We start from the raw sequence: 23,340 nt of genomic DNA, 5'->3' as shown, positions 1-23,340 counted from the left end.
GATTATGATTGTTGCTGCAACACGGGATCATGGTGTAATTAATGAGATATTAGTAATTATTAATTGACTTACTATTAATCTAGTTTTACTTTGACAAGTTGTGTGCCGTACGATTTGGGTTGTGTGCATGGGGTGGTATATTACTTAGTTCTCATTTAATTAAATGCTAAGCCAATAATCAAAGCCTAATTTAGAGAAGTATTCATATGGAGTAGGAGTATTATATTCTTGTTACAGCTTGCACGATATTGACTTCTTCTTTTCTCTTAATAGAAGCACATACGACTCTTTTCTCTTTATTCCAGAATCAAGTAAATAGAGAAAACGAGTTAGTTGCTTGTTTAAATGTCTACTAGGAGTGTGATTTATATTCCTTGAATGTGGTGTAATTTGTAAGACAGTTGAACAGCTAGGTGGGTCTACAGACTCTAGACCAACATGTGACATCATTAATGAAAGCGTTGATATTTATTGACAATATAATAGGAGTAATACATATATGTATGCAGTATGTTGCATCTATGAAGGCGAAAATAGAGAGGACTAACTGCAAAAGCCATGGCGATTCATGACATTCCCATGCATACGCAAATATCTCTGCAAAACTAATGAAGAAAATGCATGAATTGATTCCCTTCTTGTTAGCTTTCTGTAGATTGCAGTTGTAGTTGTAGTTGGGCATGTGAAAGCAGGAGAGTTTTATATAGTTTGAGACTTGAGTAATTTATAAGCTGCAAAATACCCTAGATGGGCATAAACCAGCTCATTGTCATGATCAAGTGTCGATGCATCATCATGCATAAATAGGCTGTATCAAGTCAAGTGGGAGTTTGACATGAATTTTTAGATTTGAACAGTGATGAGATGGTCGTGACGTAATCAAATGCAAACTTTAAATATTATACAAACTCCAAATTATGATTTAGACTATTAAAAATGTCAATAAATGACAAAATAACAGGAACAAAAAATGTCTAACGCAATGTCAACGTACCCTGAGACAGTCTTACAGTAGGTACTAAGGTAAAGGCAAACCAAGTACGCTAATGACAATAACGCCCACTATTATCAAAGCTTTAGTCTATAACTTCAAATAAATAAGTAAAATAACAAATTGAGTTTTGAATTTTATTTAATGTTTTACTCCCTTCGTCCCATAATTGGAGTCATATTTGGTGTGTGCATGATTTTTAAAAAATATAAAGAATAATGGAGTTGAAAAAGTTAGTAGAATATGATGTCCACTTTTTATATTGGTTTTATAATAGAATGTGAGTAAGATGAGTTAGTAGAACGTGAGACCTACTTACCATTTATTGTAAAAGTGAAACGTGACTCTTATTATGGGACAGACCGATATGGCAAAATATGACTTTTATTATGAGACGGATGAAGTATAATCAAACTAAATATATAAAATAAAACAAACTAAATATGCGTAGAACAAAGAAGATGCTCAGATAAGGTTGGTGGCATATCATTTCCCAACTTTATAATATCATACTGTATCTTTTATATTTTTAATTTTGTACATATATAAATATCGAACGAGGGCCCCATTTTTTGAAAAACTCAACACATATCTTTTGACTTTGATGTAATATCGGTGAAATAACTTTTGCTTATTTTGAAATTTTTTTTGTCTAAAATGCTTTCAAGCTTCTATACGTCATTTAAGCCTTTTTATTCAAATAATATTTTGATATTATGTTAATGTGTAGTCAATCGGGCAGACCCGTCGGGTTTCGGGCCAACCCTACTCGGGTTGCGGGTCAATCGGGTGGGGTTAATCGGGTTGTGATTCCTTTCGGGTTATAAAAGTTCAACCCTAGCCCTAAAAGCTCGGGTTTTGGGCTAGCCCAACGGGTTGATCAGGTTGCTACCGATAATATTAACATGTGATCAATCCAATAAATAATTATTACAATTACTAATATTCATACAATGTAAAACATTTAATTATGATATACTTGAGATATATGCTTAAACTCAATCGTAAACATGATCAAATACTAACATTTGAGATATTTCGTGAATTTAAAGTTTTAAATTTATTGATCAATTATTATATTAATAAAAATTTAATATATAATTGGTATATTTAATATAAAATTAAAAGTTATTTTTTTAGTTAAAATTAATCAATGAAGTGTCGAATTAGGAGTAAAAAAAATAAAAATAATATAAATTTTATCGGGTTTTCGGGTCTGGTCCTAACAGGTTGCGGGTTAATCGAGTGCTGGCTAATCGGGTTTTGATTTTATTGGGCTATAAATTTTCAGCCCTAACCCTATAAATTTGGCGGGCTATTCGGGCCAGCCCACGGGTTACGGGCTACATTGACATCCCTGTGTAGGTGTCAAAAATTTAACTCACTGAACCTTCGTGCTGAAAAATATTTGTGTATGTTAATTTTGTATTTAAAATTAACAAAAATTATTTGAAAATTATAATAGTATTAATTATTTATTAGTTTATGGAGTATTTATGTTTAAATTTAAATTTACAAAATTAGTTCTTTATAAGAAAAAATGAAATCTCCCAAATAATTATATATATATATGAATATTATTTAATATATGAAAATAACAAATAAAACCTATTACCATTCTTATAAAATAAATAATTATTAAATTATAAAAATTGTTGTATATTTTTAACATAATACTACTAAGATAAAATAAAATTTATATTGTGCTCATAGTTAAATCTATACTAAAATATATTTAGAGGGAACCAAATTTCATTTATATATTCAATTCTAATACACCATAAAATTTGCTCGTTGTGGTGTCAGTGTAAATTGTACTCTCTCCGTCCCCGAATAAGAGTCGCTAATTTCCATTCTGGGCCGTCCCCCATTAAGAGTCATTCTTCATTTTTACCATAAATGGTAGTAGGCCACACATTCCACTAACTCACTCCACTCATATTTTATTATAAAACCAATATAAAAATATAGGTCCCACATTCCACTAACTTTTTCAACCAACTTTTCTCTACATTTCTTAAAACTCGTGTCCGGTCAAAGAACGACTCCTATTAGGGGACGGAGGGAGTAATATGTTATGTGAAGTCAATATTTAATAGTAGTACTAGTATATTCTTATGTGGTTTCAGTGAACTATATTTTTTATATCTAAATTCTGACATAATATAAAAAAATTATTTTGCACAAAAAAAAGAATGCGTTTTAAGAATTCAAGACTATTTTGGACAATAAAAACCGTTCTTCAATCGTATTACATTAAAGTTAAGATCCGTGTGCAAATAATTCTAAAGAACGAGGGCCACAATTAATATTACGGTAAAAATTTAGACGCTACATACCTTATCTAAGCACTTCTCTCGTTTAACGCACATTTAGTGTTGTTCGTTTTTATTTGCATATTTAGTTTAATTCTAACACGTTAAAATATAGAGTAAAGGTCAAAATTGGTCCTGAACATATAGTCATTTTACGATTTTGGTCCTAAACATTATCTTTTGGATTTTTTGGTCCTGCGCATATGGACATTTGATCATTTTGGTCCTCCGTCAATATTTCCGTTAAAAACTAACGGTCAACATTATCTTTTGGATTTTTTGGTCCTGCACATATGGACATTTGATCATTTTGGTCCTGCACATATGGAATTTTGATCATTTTGGTCCTCCGTCAACATTTTCGTTAAAAACTAACGGTCAAGGGCCGATTTTTGACTAAAACAATGGGTTGGGTCGGGTCGTGTTTGGGTCGGGTTTGGGTTATACGTTAAGAAAAAAATAATATTTTCTTAAAATCTAAGCATAATATTTTCCTTAAAATCTAAGCATAATATTCTTAAAAAATTAATTAATATTTTTTAATTAATAAAATTAAAGTATAGTATTTTTTAATTAATTTTTTCATGAATTTGAAGAAAATATTATGCTTAGATTTTATTAAAAATAATTTTTTAATTATTTAATTTTATTATATAGATTTAATATTAATATACTTTAATTTTATTATTTTGATTAAAAATGATTATTTTAATTTGGTAATTTTTTATTTTATTGTGTAATATCATGTTTAAATCGTATAATAACATCATGTTTTAGTCGTTATAATATTTTTAATCAACAAAAATAACTAAAAATTAAAGTTTTATAATTTTTTAATTAATAAAAAATAATTATTTTTTTTCTTAACGTGTAACCCAAACCCGACCCAAACACGACCCGACCCAACCCATTGTTTTAGTCAAAAATCGGCCGTTGACCGTTAGTTTTTAACGAAAATGTTGACGGAGGACCAAAATGATCAAAATTCCATATGTGCTGGACCAAAATGATCAAATATCCATATGTGCAGGACCAAAAAATCCAAAAGATAATGTTGACCGTTAGTTTTTAACGAAAATGTTGACGGGGGACCAAAATGATCAAATTTCCATATGTGCAGGACCAAAATGATCAAATGTCCATATGTGCAGGACCAAAAAATCCAAAAGATAATGTTTAGGACCAAAATCGTAAAATGGCTATATGTTCAGGACCAATTTTGGCCTTTACTCTAAAATATATTATTGAAATTTTTAATTTCACAAAATTCATAAAAATCAAAGCTCAATTTGCTATTTTTTTATAATTTCAAATAAATTAATAAAATAACAAATCAGGCTTTGATTTTTATAAATTTTGTGAAATTAAAAACGGAGAGAGTATCTTATTAATTCCACAACTCTGCGCTGAAACGAAATCCAGTTAGTAACAATGTTTTAAAAATCGGACCGGACCGACCAGTTCGGCCGCGAATCAGTAGGTAGTCCGGTCCGGTTTGCCTCTAAAAATCGTCTGTAGGTTGACCCGCACAGAATCTGTAAAACCGGCCGGCCAAACCGGTTGAACCGAAAATCGGAAACCGGTTTATCTATATTTAAATGTTTATTATAATATTGTTTTGCACCCTTCTTTCAACCATGAGAGCAGATCTAGAGGATGATATAATGATTTTAGAAATAGAAGCTGAAAAACATAAAAGGGTTTGAGAAGTAAAACGAGATAGAGAGGGAATGAGAAGTAAAACGAGAAAGAGAGAAACTGTATTGAGGTGAGAAGTAAAACAAGATGAGAGGGAATGAGAAGTAAAATGAGAAAGGGAGGGATTGAGAAAGAAAGAAACTGAGGTGAGGTGAAGTGATTGGCGGAGTGAGGGAGTAAAATTAGGGTTAGGGGATTTAAATATATGGGTGTGTCGTGTGGGGGTAGGTGGAGTATATGGGAAGACAAATTTTGTTTTATTAAATTTTGCTACTGGACATGTGGTGCTTACATAAGAAAAAGATTTTACTTATTTCATTATATATTATACTTTAAGTTATAATTAATAATTATTGAATATTATGATTTGTATTTATTATTATAATTTGTTGTTATGTTTACGTATTTTGTTTATGAAAATTTGGTTATTAACAATGAATTTATATGTAAATGTGTAAATTTAGTGACATTTTAAGTTATAATGTTATAATATATATTATATCCATAACTAATTATTTACAAGGTTTAATGTTTTTTTTTATGAATTATATTTGATCATTTATTACATATGTGTGCATTATATATTTAATTTAATATATTTATAATAGTATAACGGTTCGACCAGTAGTTAAATCGGCCTGATTGGTTGAACCATGAACCAGTAACTTCACCCGTTTGATTTTTAAAACATTAGTTAGTAATATGATTAAAAGATGTGTTGTGTTAAAATATTTTAACTTATATAAGTAATGGAAATATAGATGCAGATAACTGTTTGTATAGGCTCTAGTCTATAGATACAAAAGGTGTACGCATAGAATGTGTAATTTGGTCCACCTCAACTTCCCCTCTCATGGTACTTGGTCCAAGTCAATTCCTCTGCTTTCCTTCCCTTGCTGAATTATGCCACTTCCACCACCTTAATACCTCTTCCGCCACCGCATCGCCGCCGCCGTGGATGATACTACCTCAGGTAACTCTCCTTTCAATTGCCCCACCCTCCAGATTGACGATTTTCGGTTAATCATCGTCCTATTTCTAATTCACGCCTCTCGCCTTCAGATTTAGGTGTTTATTTTCTCCCAGTTGTACCTTGAATTCTTTGCTTTTTTGTGCGTATGAGAGAAATTTGGTTTGTTTCAGCTTATGTATTTGCGTAAATGCTTACTTCAACTGTTTTAACTTTGCAACTTCTTTCTTTCATTGTGAATTGAGTTTTTTCGGAATCATTTTATAAATTCCTGGTTAAAACAATTTTCATGGATTCAATACCATTGTGACTTACTTTTCTTTTGATTTTTATTCATTCAACTGTTTCAGGTCAAACTTAGCCCTTCACTGTAGCTGCAGTATTTTTGAGTAATCAAAGATTTAATATCCTATGTTTAGCTTATTTGCTTGATCGAAGCTTAGTATTTTTCCATGTTTTTTTTAATATCATGACCATCAGGATGTTTGTCAGTGACTATATCTTTGTACATGTGCGGGATGTCTTTTCTGATTTTTGTTCTCTTTGCTGTTGGCTTGGTGTCTTATCATTCAAGATATTAATATTAGTTTCCTTTTTCGGGTGACCAGTGATAATCAGCTATATGTTTCGTCCAGCTATTCCAATACTGCCTGTGTTGTTCTTCTTTGATAGTCAATCTTGACTTGCTTTCCCAAATATTAGGAGTATAATTTTTAGTCTAATTTGTTTCTTGAGTCCATGATGGCTTCTTTAGCAACGTTTCTCTTACCAACCTCTTAAGTCTGGGAGATTATTATGCTGTCATGGGTGGATGATTTTACTGCGTTATCAGGTACTATAAGGGAAGGACTTGATGGGTGCAGTTTATTATAAAAGAATTGCATCAGAAGTAGAATCAGATCAATAAATCAAAACTTCCAGTATAGTTGTCAGGTGAACTGGAGAATACTTCTAGCACCAACATAGCCGCTGGCAACATCAAATTCTAGTAAAGAGGCTGCATACCCTTTGCCCTCTGAGAAGATAATGAGCGACATGCAGCGTACAAAAATCTATCCTAATGTCAAGCAAGAGAAAGATTCCTGCATAGTGCCTGAGAAAGAACCAAGTCATGTATCTCAGAAACAGAGTTCTGATACAGTAAACCGTACATCATCTTGTGATAAGGCCTCCCTCGTAACCAAACATAAACAATATGATATCCATCAGAGACAAACCTCTGGTGGCACTCATGATTTTCCAGAAACCCATGGAGAAGAGGGAATTTGGTCATGGAAGAATGAAAATGAAAAGGACTCAGATATCTCGATGGAAATACCAAATTCAAGTCCATGCATTCCCTCACAAGAATCTGATCCAGCCTCTCATGTTATTGGATGTGTTTCTAGAAGCCTAAAGGATAAACCCACTGATTTGCACTCAAACCAGAGCCCTGATGTTGGAGTAAAAACATCTTTGATATGTGATGTCGAAAGAACTTCTAAAAAGAGGGAGATGGTAGCAGGTAAATCACTGGCCATACAAAGTGTCAATGGGGTGCCTTCATCCCAGTCCAACGAGCAGATGCTGACTCAGTCCCCTCAGCCTGTAAAAGTTTTGGAGAAATTGCAGCCCAGGCGGTACCCAGATGCTGGAGGTTGTAGTTCCCAACATGATCAAGTGACCATCAGTTCGGGGCACTCCGAAAAGCTATCTGCTTTACCAAAAGAACAACATCATCCTGACAATTTACAGCCTAGAGAGTGCATACGTGATAGCAATCATGCATTATTGGGCAACGAAGAAAAAGGTGCTAACATTAAAGGCGAGTCAGTTCAAGGTTCAAGTTTGAGCATGGGAGTGCCTGTATCTGAACATGGTCAAGAGAGCTATGCATATTCTAAGAAGTTTGAAAAAGTGGAGAAATTGCAGCCTAGACGAAACCTCGACTCTGTAGTTCAGGAATCACGTGCTGATGTTGGAAGTGCTCCCTCCAAATCACCAGACAAAGGATTAGATGATGGCTATAGCTGGAGAAAGTATGGACAGAAGCTTGTAAAAGGAAATAAATTTGTTCGAAGCTATTACAAATGTACTTATCCCAATTGCCAGGCTAAAAAACAAGTAGAGAAATCACATGATGGGTGTAAATCAGACATCAAGTACCTTGGGAATCATCATCATCAGAAACCACAGCAGAGTCCCCAGGTGACTAATACTCTTCAAGTAAGAACGCCAGAGATGTCCATTGCATCTACATCAAAAGGTAGCTGTGAATATCATTTAATGTTTTGTATTTCGTACCATCAGCAGTTACTGATTTTGTGGTCACCTGCCAGCCAATGTTGTGCCGATCACCAAGCATGTCAGTTCAGATCAATTGGCAGAACTCTCACCTCAATCAGCTGTTGGAAAAAGTGCTGGTGGTTTGTCAGGAGTAGTTTCCTGTTCAAATAACGATACTAAGGATCTAGAAGATTTCCCTGATCCCAAACGGCAGTATGTTCATTACGAAGCTTCGGATATCATATACTCTATTAATCAGTAATAGTTACTGTTTATGCTAATTGGCTTGCCTCTGCAACAGGAAAAGAGGCATAAGTTCTGCAGATGGTGATGTAATGAATAGATCTAGTTCTGATTCACGGCATGTTGTTCAAACTTTGAGTGAGATTGATTTGGTTAATGATGGATACCGGTGGCGTAAATATGGGCAGAAGTTGGTAAAAGGCAATCCGAACCCTAGGTAACTAAACTTTTCATTTCTGCAGCATCACATTGTGTAATGACCTTACCCAACCTTGATGTAAATCATGCTGACCTTTGCATCAAATACTATCTATAGAAGAGAGTCAAAATCTGCTTTCTTTAATAACATGTTCCAATTTCTGACAAAGCTGTTAGGTAGCTTTTCACCTAATCTCAGCTCCTTATGTTGTGCAGGAGTTACTACAGGTGTTCGAACACCGGTTGCCCGGTTAAGAAACATGTCGAAAGAGCCTCACATGATCATAAGTTAGTCATTACTACGTACGAAGGAAATCACATCCATGACATTCCCACTTCCAGGACTGTCATAGCCAGAGGTGATGATGATAATATGGTTAGCCCAAATGGTGAGTCTAGTTCCAAACCCAAAGACAAGAGCCCTGTTTCACTTGAAATGGCTGTTCGTGTTATTGCAAGCTGAGCTTGCCATCAACTCTAAGATGCTTGTTACATCACTCAAAATTGTTATCAGCGTGATTGTATTCAGCGACATATTTTTCTATATCATTCTATTGGGGTGGTGGGCGGACACTTCTTCTAGCTCGACGATTGATCGTTGTAACAGTTCAGTAGTTTAACTTGTTGATTGGTTGGACCCAGGCTGTGGAATAATTTGTTTATGTTGTATAAATATGTTCATGTGAGTTATAAATTGTAGTGTAGATTACCCATTGTACATATTATTTGCCATTGATGATAATGCTGTTGTTATTATTCTGTAAAGCTTGAGCATTGGGAATCTAAAACAGGCTAAGAGAGTGAAATGAAGACCAGATTTCTTGTAATAGTAATGTAGTACAGTTATTTGCGCGTTTTAAGTAGTAATAAGGTAAAAAGCTTAGGTCTTCATGTCACTTCCAAGCAGAAGCAGCGACTAAGTCTCTATTCAACCAGCCAAGAAACAGGGCTCCATCTCTCTCTGAAAGGCTATATCTATCACAGTAGTTCTGAAGCAGTGTCTTGATGGTGGCATTCACCAGAGAGCTCAACGGGTTAGGGCTGAAACCGGCCATAGTGAAGCGCGATCTCCACTTCCCGTGTGGCTCGTGCCTCTCGACTCTCTCAGCCCCCTCGCAGGCTATGATGTTCACAACATCTCTTGCCAAGCAGTGCTGCTCCACATTAATCCTCTCCTTGTGCTCCCTCTTGAGTGTAACGTCAATGGACTCGAACATCGCCGTGTAATAATCCAACGCCTCGACGAAACGAGGATAGAAAGCAGCAGTGTTGGTGTTGAGCTCATGCTCAACCAGTGTCACCACCTTAGGGTTAAGCCCTTTCACCATCCTCAGCAGCCTGTCTCTGTGGTTCTCTGTGCTCACGCTCTCGTCGGCCATCCGGTGCAGCATGAAGGCGAAGTTCACCGCCATCGCCTCCCCAGCCCTGATCCCAAGATTCTCTGCCCTGACCTCGCACGCTGGCACGGCCACAGCATGGAATGTGAAGGGAACTTTGAAGGCTTGAGCGAGCTTAGCTAGCCTCCTCCCCACCATGTTCAACCCTCCTCCACGAGCATAGGCCGAGGTAATGTCGTCCACACCCGTTATCCGGATATGTGGCGGTCCACCAGGCCGGGCCGCAAACGCCTGAATCAGAGGTATCCACTGGCTACCCTGACCTATCTGGAAATCAATAATGTGAACCCTATTCTCATCCTTCATTGCTTCCGCAATGGCACCATTTGCTGACATGTAACCAAACTTAAAATAAGGGCACACCTCATACAGCATATGCATATAAGACAGCAGCTCAAAGCTAGCAAGCTCTCTCAGTTTCAAAGACTTGTTGATGGAGCTGCCGGAGGTGCTCATCAGTGCCACCAACCCCTCCAGCATGTATGCCCCCAGGCGCTGCACTGGTGCACCAGAAACCGAGACCAGCTGGCGCAGCTCGGACATGAGCCACTGCGCCATCAACCAATCACAGTTTGACACGGCCTTTGCACAGGCTGTAAGCAGCTGCTTGAGGTCCCCTCGCGGGATCACCTCCATCAGCTGCCTCCAGCTGTCTATCTCCGCGGATGCTAACCTAGTTGCCACAGAATCGTCATAGGTTTCAAGAAAATCAATATCCGGCCCGAACATCACAGTCTCCAGCTCCTTGAGCTTGTGCTTCAACTCGCTCACGTCTTCCTCCTCGTTGATCTGCAGACCTCCAGCAGGGTAGTCTGTATGAGACAATGAGCTCTCATTGGGAGACAGGCTGACCGTTGAAGCTGAGTGATCCGCAGTCAGAGTGGATGACTCCAGTGTACAAAACCGGTCCTGAGAGAGGAGAATCGAGCAGCCATTACCATTAGCAATGTTGCTGTAACTCCATACCTGAGGGCTGTTTAATGGCTGACAATGTTGAAGGGAGTAGCCCTCTAGCTTTCTAAGAGGCTGACAATACCATGTATTAGACATGTTTGATCTTACACCTAACACAGAATCCACTCAAAAGCCCTTCTTATTCAATCAAAATAGAACTGCACAAATCCAGAAAATGAAACTAGAATTAGCAATCAAGATCACAGCAACCAAACTATTTACCCATCTACAAAACTAACTGATTCAATAAAAATTATACACCATCAAATCCAAGAACACTGCATGAAAGTTAAAACAAATTCACACTTGAGATTAACAAGCTCTGGATTCCATACTGCCCTATTTATAGGCGAATGAGAATGTTGGTGGAGTCCACTAAAGGAAGCAGGCTAGAAATTCGAATTTGATCAATCATGTAGAAATTTTCATTTGGTAAAACTCCCTAATTTCTTTGAAGCATCAAAAGCGGCAAGACTTTGATCAAAATTTTATGGGGTCAAACGACTTCCACCTTCTTCCCATAGAAAAACATAAGTTGACATAAGTCAAACAACTGAAAATACAAGAAATTTTGAATAGCTCACATCTTTTTACACTACAACCCTAGAAAAACTAATGTAACAAATCCCAGTGTGAAATGCAGGCTAAAATCCAGCTGAAGAGTGAGAGAATGCAAGAATTCAATCTCTATGATCACTAATCTTATTCAAATCAACTTTACTGTTTCCTCAACTAGTTTCTCCTGAAAATCAAAACTAATTAAGCATAAATGAAAACTTGAATTTGTTGTATGGGAATACAATCAATCGAATTACAACCTTTGGAAAGTAAAATTCAGATGAAAACAGAGGAACTCGAGAAACTGGAAATCTTGATTAATATTCGAAACGCCTGTTTAACGAAAACCAACCTCTTCGAAGAATCCAAGTTTGTGAGCTTTCGATTCAATGTAGTTACACCCCCTAGAAACAGTTGTTCTTAAAGAGAGAAATGGGATGGCGGATTGGAGAGAGAGAGTAGAGGTTGCTGAACTCGACAGGAAATTAGAGAGCTGGAAATTTTATACTATTACAAAAAAAAAAGAGCTAAAAGAAGCTGCAGAATTTGGTGAATTAACGTAATTGCCACTGCGGATACTTCTTAAAATAATTGTGCTAATGAAATACATACTCCTATGTAGGGATGTCAATGCAGCCCGCAACCCGTGGGCTGACCCGAATAACCCGCCAAATTTATAGGGTTAGGGTTGAAATTTTCTAGCCCGATAAAATTACAACCCGATTAGCCCGCACCCGATTAACCCGCAACCCGTTAGGGTCAGACCCGAAAACCCGATGGGCTGGCCCGAAAACCCGATAAAATTTCTATTGTTCTATTTGTTTGACTCCGAATTGGACAATTTCATTGATTATTTTTATAATATAGATAACTAAAAAAATAACATTCAATTTTATATTAAACATATAAATTATATATTAAATTTTTATTAATATAATAATAAATAAATAAATTAAAAACTTCTAATTCATTAATAAATATTTAAATTTATAAACATGTTTTAAAACATGCTTTAAAATATTTAAATTTATGTTTTATTTTACACAAATCTCAAATATTAGTATTTGATCATGTTTGTGTTTGAGTTTAAGTATAAATCTCAAATTTATCATAACTAAATATTTATATTTTATAAATATAACTAATTTTCGTCATTATTTATTGGATTAATCGTATGTTAATTTTATCGGTAGCAACCCGATTAACCCGCTGGGCCAGCCCGAAACCCGAGCATTTAGGGTTAGGGTTGAACTTTTATAACCCGAAAAAATCTCAACCCGATTAGCCCGCACCCGATTGACCCCCAACCCGAGTAGGGTTGGCCCGAAACCCGGTGGGCCGGCCCGATTGACATCCCTACTCCTATGTAGTACTCCCGTGGGTTCTTACCCATTTTTTTTACGAGATTTTAAAAAATAAAATTTTATTAGTTAAATGGAGGATATCAAAGTAAAAAAAGAATAAAATAAAGCGAACCATGTAAAATAGAAAATGCCAAAAAATTATTCATTTATCTTGGGATATTCTAAAAATTAATACTCTCTTCGTCTCAATTAAATTAATTTGTATTCTTTTTTGAGATGTCCTAACTAGATGAAGTCATTTTTTTCGACAAATAACAAAAGATTCAATCATTCTTATTCTATCTCATCACCTACTTTACTTTCTTTTTATTTGTCCTATTCTCTGCGTCTCCCATAAAATTTCTTAATCTTGTAAAAGAATTCTATGCGTCTCCCATAAAATTTCTTAATCTTGTAAAAGAAATAATGAAAGGGCAAAGGTGTCTATATAAAGTGACAAGAGGATAGAGAGATGACGTAGGAACAAGTGCATTCCACTTCACCTCTCACTTTCTTTTACTACTAATATATTTAATTTCTCTATATCTGTACCGTTCATTTAATTTTGAGGACACATAATTAAATATAAAAAGTTTAATATTCAACTCAAGATAATAACGTGGATTGAGAAGTGTGCTGAATAAATATAAATAAATCTTTTGTACGATTAATATTGTCGGAGTACTTTATCAACAGATGTATAGTTCTATATGGATATGATGATTACTGTTAGTCTTCTTTGATTTAAATGTGATACAAAGATACATTAACCGGTTTTAATATAACTCAAATGAAGAATGAAGAATGAAGAATGAAGAATGAAGAATGAAGAATGAAGATAAAAGTACAATAAATTGAATTGAAATAACAAAACTGATGGGGTACGAACTAAACCCTAATGGCAAACCCAATAATAGTGACGGCCCATCAGCCCAGAGCCCAAGAAAGAGTATCTGTTCGGCACCAAAGAGTTCGGACTCAGCCTACAGCTCGGTAAAAGCCGACCAGTCAAGCTCTCCTCTCAGATCGGCAAGAGCTGATCGGTAAAGTCCAGCAGTTCGGTCTCAGCATTCGACCGAACTAGGAGTTAGTGGACTCATGAAAGGCCTCCACGACCTCCGCTATACCCACGATCTATTTAGTGGTACGAAGCAGTTATTGAGCAGTTATTGCTCACCCACGATCTTGTTAGTGGGGCTGCAAACCACGACCTTAGTTCAATGTATAAATAGAACTTAGATCAGATAGAAAAGGGTTAAGCTCTCTAGAGATAAAATCTGATAGCAAGTCTGTGTTGTAAGCTGTAATCCCAGATCAAGCAATACAATCTTGCCCTCCCTTCTTCCCGTGGACGTAGATTTACCTCAGTAAATCGAACCACGTAAATTCACCGTGTCGTAATTTTCATTCTCTACCAGCATTTACTAACGTCAGAAATTCGCGGATCCATCACTGGCGCCGTCTGTGGGAAGCAGAGAACAAAATTTGTGATAAAGCGAATTTTTGATCCATTTTTTCCACCCAAAAAATGCATACCAGATCGCAGAATACCCGTATTCCAGCCCGTGAGAACCAGGAGGAAGCCAATCCATCCCATAGGTCGGGAAAACAGCCTAGGGATAAATCCACCACCAGTTCTCATGGCGAAGGAACAAGCCGCTCCAAAAATCGTCCCACTGAGTCTTCCCAGCAGCCCGATTTGAATGAGGCTGTCAAGCAGTTTTTGGCTGAAAAGCAGGAGGAATTCTTAACCTTCCTGCGAAAAAGCCAAAAGCAGCCGGAGACGAAAACGACGGATTCTCCTTCCCCCTCCGCACAAGAAAGTCACTACCGCAGTAGTGTCGCATCTCCCAGGAGAAAGAATCCCCGTCCCCCACATATTCCAGCTCCTCCTCGGTACCGGAATCACAGGAGAACTCAATCTCCTCCATACCGACGAGATATCGGATTCGCCGTGTACGGAGCACTGAAGACTCCGTTCTCGGACGACATCACCCGAACTCCCCTACCACAGAACTACCGAACTCCGTCGATGACTTACGACGGGCTCGTGGACCCTCACGATTTCTTGGGGCGCTATCAATATAACATGGCGAACCAGGGTCTCAACGAGGTCCACATGTGCAAGCTGTTTCCCGAGCTGCTCATCGGGAACGCGAGAAGGTGGTTCGATAGCCTCCCCCAGGGCAGCATCAGATCTTACCGAGATCTAATGGATGCCTTCCACAGGAGGTTCTTTCAGAAAGCGGAAGCCCGAATCACTTCGGCTCAGCTGCTTTCCATTCGTCAAGGTCGCGACGAAAAAATTAGCGACTTTATGACAAGATTCCACAAGGAATGCCTGCAAGTAGACGATCTCAACGATCTGCTTGTCATCTCGGCATTCCAAAATGGAATCCTGCCCGGAGCTCTCTACAGGAAGCTCGTTGAGTGCGGTCCGCAGACAGCTCAGGAAATGTGGGACATTGCGGACCAGTACTCCCGGGCCGATGAGGCAGACCGTCGCAAACGGTCGTTAGACAGCTCATCGTCCCGAGGAGACAGAAGGAAGCCCGATCATAGCGATCAGGGGCATCCTCGCCGGACTCCATTTGAAAGAATTCAAAGGGCTCCGGTGCAAGACAGATTGGGACCTCGTCTCAATCCCGAGAAGCCGCCCGCTCAGTTCGTACCGCTGAACAAGCCGAGAGCGGAAATTTTCGAACTGCACTCTGACCTATTCGAAAAGCCAAAGCGGATGACGAAATCAGCCGCGCGCCGACCACAGGATAACTACTGCTCCTACCATCAAGACCACGGTCACGATACTGAGGAGTGCAGAAACTTGGCTGCAGGTATCGATGTTCTTGTGAAGGCAGGGACATTGAAAAAATACCGAAGTAAGCAGCCAAAGAAGAATAAAAAGCAGAGTGGTGCGAACTGCGCTCCTCAGGATCCGAAAAGGCAGCCGGATCCCGAAGACGATGACGAGCCGCAATATGATGGAGTAATCCAGACTATTGACGCGCTCCCTGCCGGGAAGACCAAGTCGTCCCTAAAGTCAGAACGCAGAGGCTCCAATCGAGAGGAGCCAACGCATAAAAGGCTGAAGCAGGACGAAGTGATTACGTTCTCGGCTGCTGATCCCGTCCCGGCCATCTCTCCTCACCAAGACGCCATTGTCATCCAAGCCGGAGTGGCAAACAAACTGATCCACAGGGTGTTTGTGGATACAGGAGCGTCGGTTAGCATTCTTTTTAAAGAGTGCTTCGACAAACTAGAAGTGGACCCAGCTCGGCTCAGTCCGGCTCCGCTTCCCCTGAAGAGCTTCACCCAGGAGGACACCCGCCCTGAAGGTATTATCAGCCTTCCGATCACGGTGGGGAAAGCGCCTACTAGCTCCAGTACGATGATTGAGTTTTTCGTGGTGAAAGCTCGGTCCCCGTACAACGTCATCCTGGGAAGAGACTGGCTCAACACAGTTCGGGCCGTTTGCTCCACCTATCACCTCACCATCAAGATCCCTACTAAAGGAGGGATAGCGGTCATCCGAGGTGACCAAAAGAGAGCAAAGGAATGTCTGCAAATTGCGCTTAGAAGTGCCGAGCAGTCAGATCGGCACCACCAAGCATAGCAATCACAGCAGCCGGAGTCAGAGGCGATGACCGAAGTCATACCGGAGCCGAACTCGATGACAGTTCAGCTGTACGAAGACGATCCATCCAGAACGGTTAAGATCGGCTTCGCGGGAACGCCCCTACTTCGGGAAAAAACCATCCAGCTCCTCAAGGAGTATAAAGACGTCTTTGCATGGTCTCCGTTGGACATGACCGGAGTGCCCCCCGAGGTAATCACTCATCGGTTAAATATTGATCCTTCAGTCCGGCCGATAAAACAGAAGCAAAGACTCTTTGCGGCAGAACGAAGTCAAGTCATCCATGACGAAGTCCGTCAATTATTGAAGGCGGATGTGTTATTCGAAGTGAAGTATCCTTCGTGGGTGGCCAATCCTGTCATGATCAAGAAAAAGGAAGGAGGATGGCGGATGTGCATAGATTTCACCGATCTAAATAAGCACTGTCCCAAAGATTGCTATCCCCTTCCGAACATAGATAAAAAAGTAGAAGCTTTGATAGGCTTTGAAATTTTTTGTTTTCTTGATCTGTACAAAGGATACCATCAAGTTTTAATGGATGAGATTGACGCTTCAAAAACGGCCTTCATTACTGATTTCGGCATTTTCGCTTATAAAAAGATGCCATTCGGTTTAAAGAATGCCGGAGCCACTTATCAAAGGATGGTAGACAAGCTTTTTCGGCACCTGATTGGAAAGGAGGTCGAAGTGTATGTTGACGATATAGTCGTCAAAAGCAAAAGCACTTCGGAGTACGAGCACAACCTCAAGTCCACTCTCAACGTGCTCAAGAAAGCCAACCTCAAACTTAATCCCCAAAAGTGTACCTTTTTGGTAGATTCGGGAAAGTTTCTGGGTTGTTGGGTTTCAAAGGACGGACTCAAGGCAAACCCCTCAAAAGTTCAAGTCGTTCAGAACATGGCAATGCCGAAGTCCATACATGACGTGCAAAGGCTAACCGGATGTCTAGCCGCACTGAATCGATTCCTTTCCCAAGCAGCCGAAAAGCAACTGCCGTTCTTCAAGGTGTTGAAAAAGGCACCAAAGTTCGAGTGGGGAGCCGAGCAGAAAAAGGCCTTTGACGAACTCAAAAGTTATCTAGCCGAGCTTCCTATTCTCTCTGCTCCAACCGAAGCCGAAGTAATATTCTTATACTTAGCGGCATCGGATCAAACCATCAGCGCGGTGCTTGTACGAGAAGAAGGCCTAAAGCAGCTTCCCATCTATTTTACAAGCCGAGCATTAAGAGGTCCAGAAACCAGGTATCAACCACTGGAAAAGATTGCTCTGGCATTAGTAAATGCAGCAAGGAGACTGCGGCCATACTTCTATGCTCACAAGGTATGCGTCTTAACTGATCTGCCACTTCGGCAAGTGTTGACCAAACCAGAAGCATCAGGCAGAATCGCCAAGTGGGCTATAGAGTTGGGAGAGCACACAATTGAATATCTACCTCGGAAAGCCATCAAGGGACAAGCCTTGGCAGATTTTCTTGCAGAAGCGAAGTTCGATCAAGCAATTCCTGTTATTGCCGAACAGAAGAATTCTGCCAATGCCGAACTAGCACAGCCCTTGGAATCCGAAGTAGAGCCGCCGGACTGCTGGAGCGGATTCGTAGATGGAGCTTCAAACAAGATGGGAAGTGGAGCTGGTATTTTACTTGTCGCTCCCGACGGACACGAGGTAACCTACTCACTTCGGTTCCTATTCCCCACTACTAATAATGAAGCCGAGTACGAAGCCCTCCTGGCCGGACTCCAGTTAGCGCAAAGTCTGCTCGTCAAATCTCTCAAAGTCCATTGTGATTCACAAGTCATAGTAAATCACATGTTGGGTACAAGTGAAGCTCGTGACGAGAGAATGAAGAAGTATTTGGACAAAGCGCGAAGCATCAGCCGAAGTTTCTCCTATTTTCGAATAATCCGCATTCCCAGAGCGGAAAATAGCCGAGCAGATACCTTAAGTAAGTTGGCCTCAGATCCGAACTCAAAGGCGGAAGAATTAATGCATCGAAGCATTGATGAAGCCGAGGTACATTCAGTATCCAGCTCGCCGAACTGGATGACGCCGATCTTGCAGTATCTGGATCAAGGACAATTGCCCGAGGATAAGAGAGAAGCTCGGAAGATCACATGCCGAGCACTTCGGTACGAACTTCATGAAGGAGTCCTCTTTAGAAAGTCTTACCTCCAGCCGTTATTGCGGTGCGTAGGACCAGAAGAGACGGACTACATCCTCAGAGAAGTTCATGAAGGATCGTGCGGTAGCCACATCGGAGCCAGAGCTTTAGCTAAAAAAGTTCTGAGATGGGGATATTATTGGCCAACCATGGTACAAGAGGCAGTGCAGCTCGTCAAGAAGTGTACGAAGTGCCAAATTCATGCAAATGTCCCAAGGATGCCGCAGACCGATCTATACACTATGCAAAGCCCTTGGCCTTTCATGCAATGGGGCATAGACATAGTGGGACCACTTCCTCAAGCTCCTCGGCAAATGAAATTCCTTATCGTTGCCGTGGACTACTTCACGAAGTGGGTGGAGGCTGAACCATTAGCTACGATAACGAGCTCAAAGGCATTGGACTTCGTCTGGAAGAACATAGTGTGCCGATTTGGCATACCCCACATCCTCATCTCGGATAATGGGACTCAGTTCACCGACAAGACGTTCAAGAATTGGTGCCAAGAGCTGAACATTCAACAGCGGTTCACTTCGGTCTCCCATCCCCAAGCAAACGGACAAACGGAAGTAACGAACCGGATTCTGGTGAAAGGGTTAAAAGCTCGGTTAGAACAAGCCAAAGGACAATGGGTAGAAAATCTCCCTCAAGTCCTATGGTCCTATCGAACTACACCCAAAACCTCCAACGGTGAAACTCCGTATAGTCTGGTGTACGGCACTGAAGCCGTAATTCCGGTGGAGATCGGCGTACCCAGTCCCCGAACTCTAAATTTCTCCTCAGAAATGAATGACGACGGACTGAGAGCAGAACTAGATCTCGCCGAAGAAAGAAGAGAATTGGCGTGCATAAAAGCAGCCAAGTATAAGGAGCAAGTAGCCCGGTATTATAACCAAAGGGTGAAAAAGCTTCAATTTCAAGTGGGAGATCTCGTCTTGAGAAACAACGAAGTAAGCCGAGCAGAAAAGCTGGGCAAACTCGAGCCCACATGGGAGGGTCCATATCGGGTGTCAGAAGTCCTCGGCAAAGGGTCTTATAAATTGACTCACATGTCAGGAGAACAAGTACCCCGAACATGGCACGTCTCCAACCTCAAGAAGTTCCACTTGTAAGAGACAAAGTCCGGTCAGTCTGTCTTGTGTCTAGTTCGGTCATAGGGGTACATGTTTTTATTTGTTTGTTTTTTACTTGTACCTTTTACTTGTCGTTTTATAAAAAGTTTAAAGTTTTTTTCTTTCGTCTTTTTCATTTTTTCCCTATGTGTTTTGTCTCTATGTGCTTGTCGTCTCTTACAAATGGTACCAAGGTATATCGTTCTTTAAAGACTGATCCCCTTTTTAGATCGATTATTAAAGACTATTGTGAGTCCAAGCTTCTACGGAGGATATAGGACCACAATTCAGCTTAACAAGCAGTCCGTCTGAAACGAACTGCAATAAGCCAACGATTGTGAGTCCAAGCTTCCAAGGAGGATACAAGACCGCGATTCAGCTTAACAAGCACTTCGTCTGAAACGAACTGCAATAAGGGAAAGTCCGATCCACGCGATAAACCTCGCCGAATTAGGACGACCAAGTTCGGTCAAAGAAGTTTACCTCATAAGACCGGGGACGACCATGTCTGGTCAAAGAGGTTTACTGCATAAGACCACTTCGGTTAACTGGGAAAGTCCGATCCACGCGATAAAACTCGCCGAATTAGGACAAGGGAAAGTTCGATCCCGGCGACAAAAATCGCCAAATTAGAACACAAACCAAGTCTGGTCAAAGATGTTTATTTCATCAGACCAAAGACGAGTCCGGTCAAAGATGTTTATTTCATCAGACCAAAGACGAGTCCGGTCAAAGATGTTTATTTCATCAGACCAAAGACGAGTCCGGTCAAAGATGTTTATTTCATCAGACCAAAGACGAGTCCGGTCAAAGATGTTTATTTCATCAGACCAAAGACGAGTCCGGTCAAAGATGTTTATTTCATCAGACCAAGGACCAAGTTCGGTCAAAGAAGTTTACTTCATAAGACCGAGGACAAGTACGATGAAATTTTTTCGCTAAGCTGTAAATACAGTGTTAGAAGCGAAAACAAAATTTCATTTTTCAAATCTTGTTCGGCATACAACTCAGCTACCCTACAAAATGGCGTTACGCTATTACAAAGGACTATTCTACTGTCCAGGGTTGCTGAAGTTAAGCCACCTATCTGCAAAATCCTCTGGAAGCCGAGTTCGGTTGTTCCGAGCAGATGAAGAATAAGCAGGTCGACGAGATGCTATCCTCGACCCAACGCCTCTTCCCCGAGCCCGAGAAGTCCTAACACCTCGGCGATGAAGAGTCTCTGCAATAATCATCTGCTGATCTTGCTCGCTCATAGTCACAACTCCTCGGCGAATTTCAGTCCGTCCCTGTCTTGACGATTCCGGTTGCTCCTGAGCCCGTTCTCGTCTTGACGTTTCCGGCTGTTCCGGAGTTCGTTGTTGACTGGAAGTAGGATTTTGAACAAGGGAACCAGAGGCTTGATCTGGAGTGCGAGCATCTGTTGGCACGACATGCCGAAGGAATCTTTCTATGGAGGGGCGCCGAGAAAGAACAATGTCGTACCGAGAAGCCCAGCGCCGTAATGATTTCACAACTTGTTGGCAAGCCGAGCTCTCCAGCGCATTGTTCCTCCGGAGTACATGATATTCCTCCCACAGTTCGTCAACTCGACTCTGAACATCTGATATGGTCAATCCCCCGCGCACACGGATGTAATCCTCGTACGCAGTCCTCTCAGCAACGGTCGTATTCAGCTCGGCCTCCAGATCCTTCTTATCGGACTCTAAGTCCTTATTATCGGCCTCCAGCTTCACTAAACGAGCCAGAAGCTCGTCATTCTTCGTCTGATCGGCTATAGCTCTTTTCTCAGCTTCGTCTAAAGCCGAAGAGTACAGCCGTTTCCAGTGAAGTATCTCCATCTCCTTGAGTACAAAGCAGCTATATTAGTTCGGCAGATGTACCGAGCAGATAGTAAAATACAACAGGAATAAAGGCGAGTACGAAAAGCTATACGAAGACAAGTGTAGAGAATTTTTCATTACAAAATGGCGTTACGCTATTACAAAGGACTATTCTACTGTCCAGGGTTGCTGAAGTTAAGCCACCTATCTGCAAAATCCTCTGGAAGCCGAGTTCGGTTGTTCCGAGCAGATGAAGAATAAGCAGGTCGACGAGATGCTATCCTCGACCCAACGCCTCTTCCCCGAGCCCGAGAAGTCCTAACACCTCGGCGATGAAGAGTCTCTGCAATAATCATCTGCTGATCTTGCTCGCTCATAGTCACAACTCCTCGGCGAATTTCAGTCCGTCCCTGTCTTGACGATTCCGGTTGCTCCTGAGCCCGTTCTCGTCTTGACGTTTCCGGCTGTTCCGGAGTTCGTTGTTGACTGGAAGTAGGATTTTGAACAAGGGAACCAGAGGCTTGATCTGGAGTGCGAGCATCTGTTGGCACGACATGCCGAAGGAATCTTTCTATGGAGGGGCGCCGAGAAAGAACAATGTCGTACCGAGAAGCCCAGCGCCGTAATGATTTCACAACTTGTTGGCAAGCCGAGCTCTCCAGCGCATTGTTCCTCCGGAGTACATGATATTCCTCCCACAGTTCGTCAACTCGACTCTGAACATCTGATATGGTCAATCCCCCGCGCACACGGATGTAATCCTCGTACGCAGTCCTCTCAGCAACGGTCGTATTCAGCTCGGCCTCCAGATCCTTCTTATCGGACTCTAAGTCCTTATTATCGGCCTCCAGCTTCACTAAACGAGCCAGAAGCTCGTCATTCTTCGTCTGATCGGCTATAGCTCTTTTCTCAGCTTCGTCTAAAGCCGAAGAGTACAGCCGTTTCCAGTGAAGTATCTCCATCTCCTTGAGTACAAAGCAGCTATATTAGTTCGGCAGATGTACCGAGCAGATAGTAAAATACAACAGGAATAAAGGCGAGTACGAAAAGCTATACGAAGACAAGTGTAGAGAATTTTTCATTCACAAGGAAAATTTTTTACACTAGGAGGGCTTCAAGGCCATTTTACAAGGAAGAAACTAGACTAAGAGAAGGGAGACGAAATCATACTTCACCAGCTTCGTCTCCGGCTCCTTGGTCTGGTTCAGCTTCTTTCTCCTGAGCTACCTCAGCCTCGGCCTCGCCTCCTGCCGGCCTCGCCTCCGCCTCCTGATCGGCCTCCTTCTCCGGATGCCCGGCCCGCTCGACTTCGGCCTCCAGCTCCGGCGGCTCGGCCTCACCCTCTCCGTTATAAGTCGAAGCGGGTGAAACGGGTCCCACGGAGGCAAAGATAGCCTCCAGGTTCTCGTCCCGATCAGCTCGGCAACTCCGGACTCGGTCTGCAGAAAGCAGGACCGAAGATGAAGCGAGCTCCTCAAGGAGCGGCAGATTCTGAAGCCGAGCTGCTATTTCTCGGCTGTACAGAGGCAGCACGACGTCGGCCCCCTGCTCGCCCTTATCGGCAATTAGCCTTACCAGACTACCGACAAAGGCCGAGAACTGGCTGCTCAAAAAGAGTTTCTCCGTGTAAACACGGAGAGCCTCCCCCTGGGCAGCCACGGCGGCAGCATCGCTCCGCTTC

At 41.0% G+C, this 23,340-nt stretch overlaps 1 protein-coding gene and 1 pseudogene across 2 annotated transcripts; one reads left to right on the top strand and one right to left on the bottom strand.

Annotated features, from left to right (window-relative positions):
• The first annotated feature begins 6,769 nt into the window (after positions 1-6,769).
• Positions 6,770-9,398, top strand: LOC121810859 (annotated as a pseudogene).
• An 83-nt stretch (positions 9,399-9,481) lies between these two features.
• Positions 9,482-12,099, bottom strand: LOC121741197 (scarecrow-like transcription factor PAT1). 2 transcript variants are annotated; one of them, XM_042133893.1, is made up of 2 exons: positions 11,942-12,099; positions 9,482-11,189 (listed from the first exon to the last, which is right to left on the bottom strand). In XM_042133893.1, exon 2 carries the CDS (start codon positions 11,125-11,127, stop codon positions 9,574-9,576), a length of 1,554 nt encoding a protein of 517 aa, XP_041989827.1. In that variant the 5' UTR covers positions 11,128-11,189; positions 11,942-12,099; the 3' UTR covers positions 9,482-9,573. The 2 variants fall into 2 exon arrangements, with proteins under 2 accessions (XP_041989827.1, XP_041989828.1); XM_042133894.1 differs by lacking the exon at positions 11,942-12,099 and having other exon boundaries at positions 9,482-10,986; positions 11,114-11,189.
• Between the last annotated feature and the right edge of the window lie 11,241 nt (positions 12,100-23,340).

Source organism: Salvia splendens, chromosome 7, assembly GCF_004379255.2.
Source record: "Salvia splendens isolate huo1 chromosome 7, SspV2, whole genome shotgun sequence".
NCBI classification, from domain to species: Eukaryota; Viridiplantae; Streptophyta; class Magnoliopsida; order Lamiales; family Lamiaceae; genus Salvia; species Salvia splendens.
This window is presented reverse-complemented; position numbering and strand designations above follow the sequence as displayed.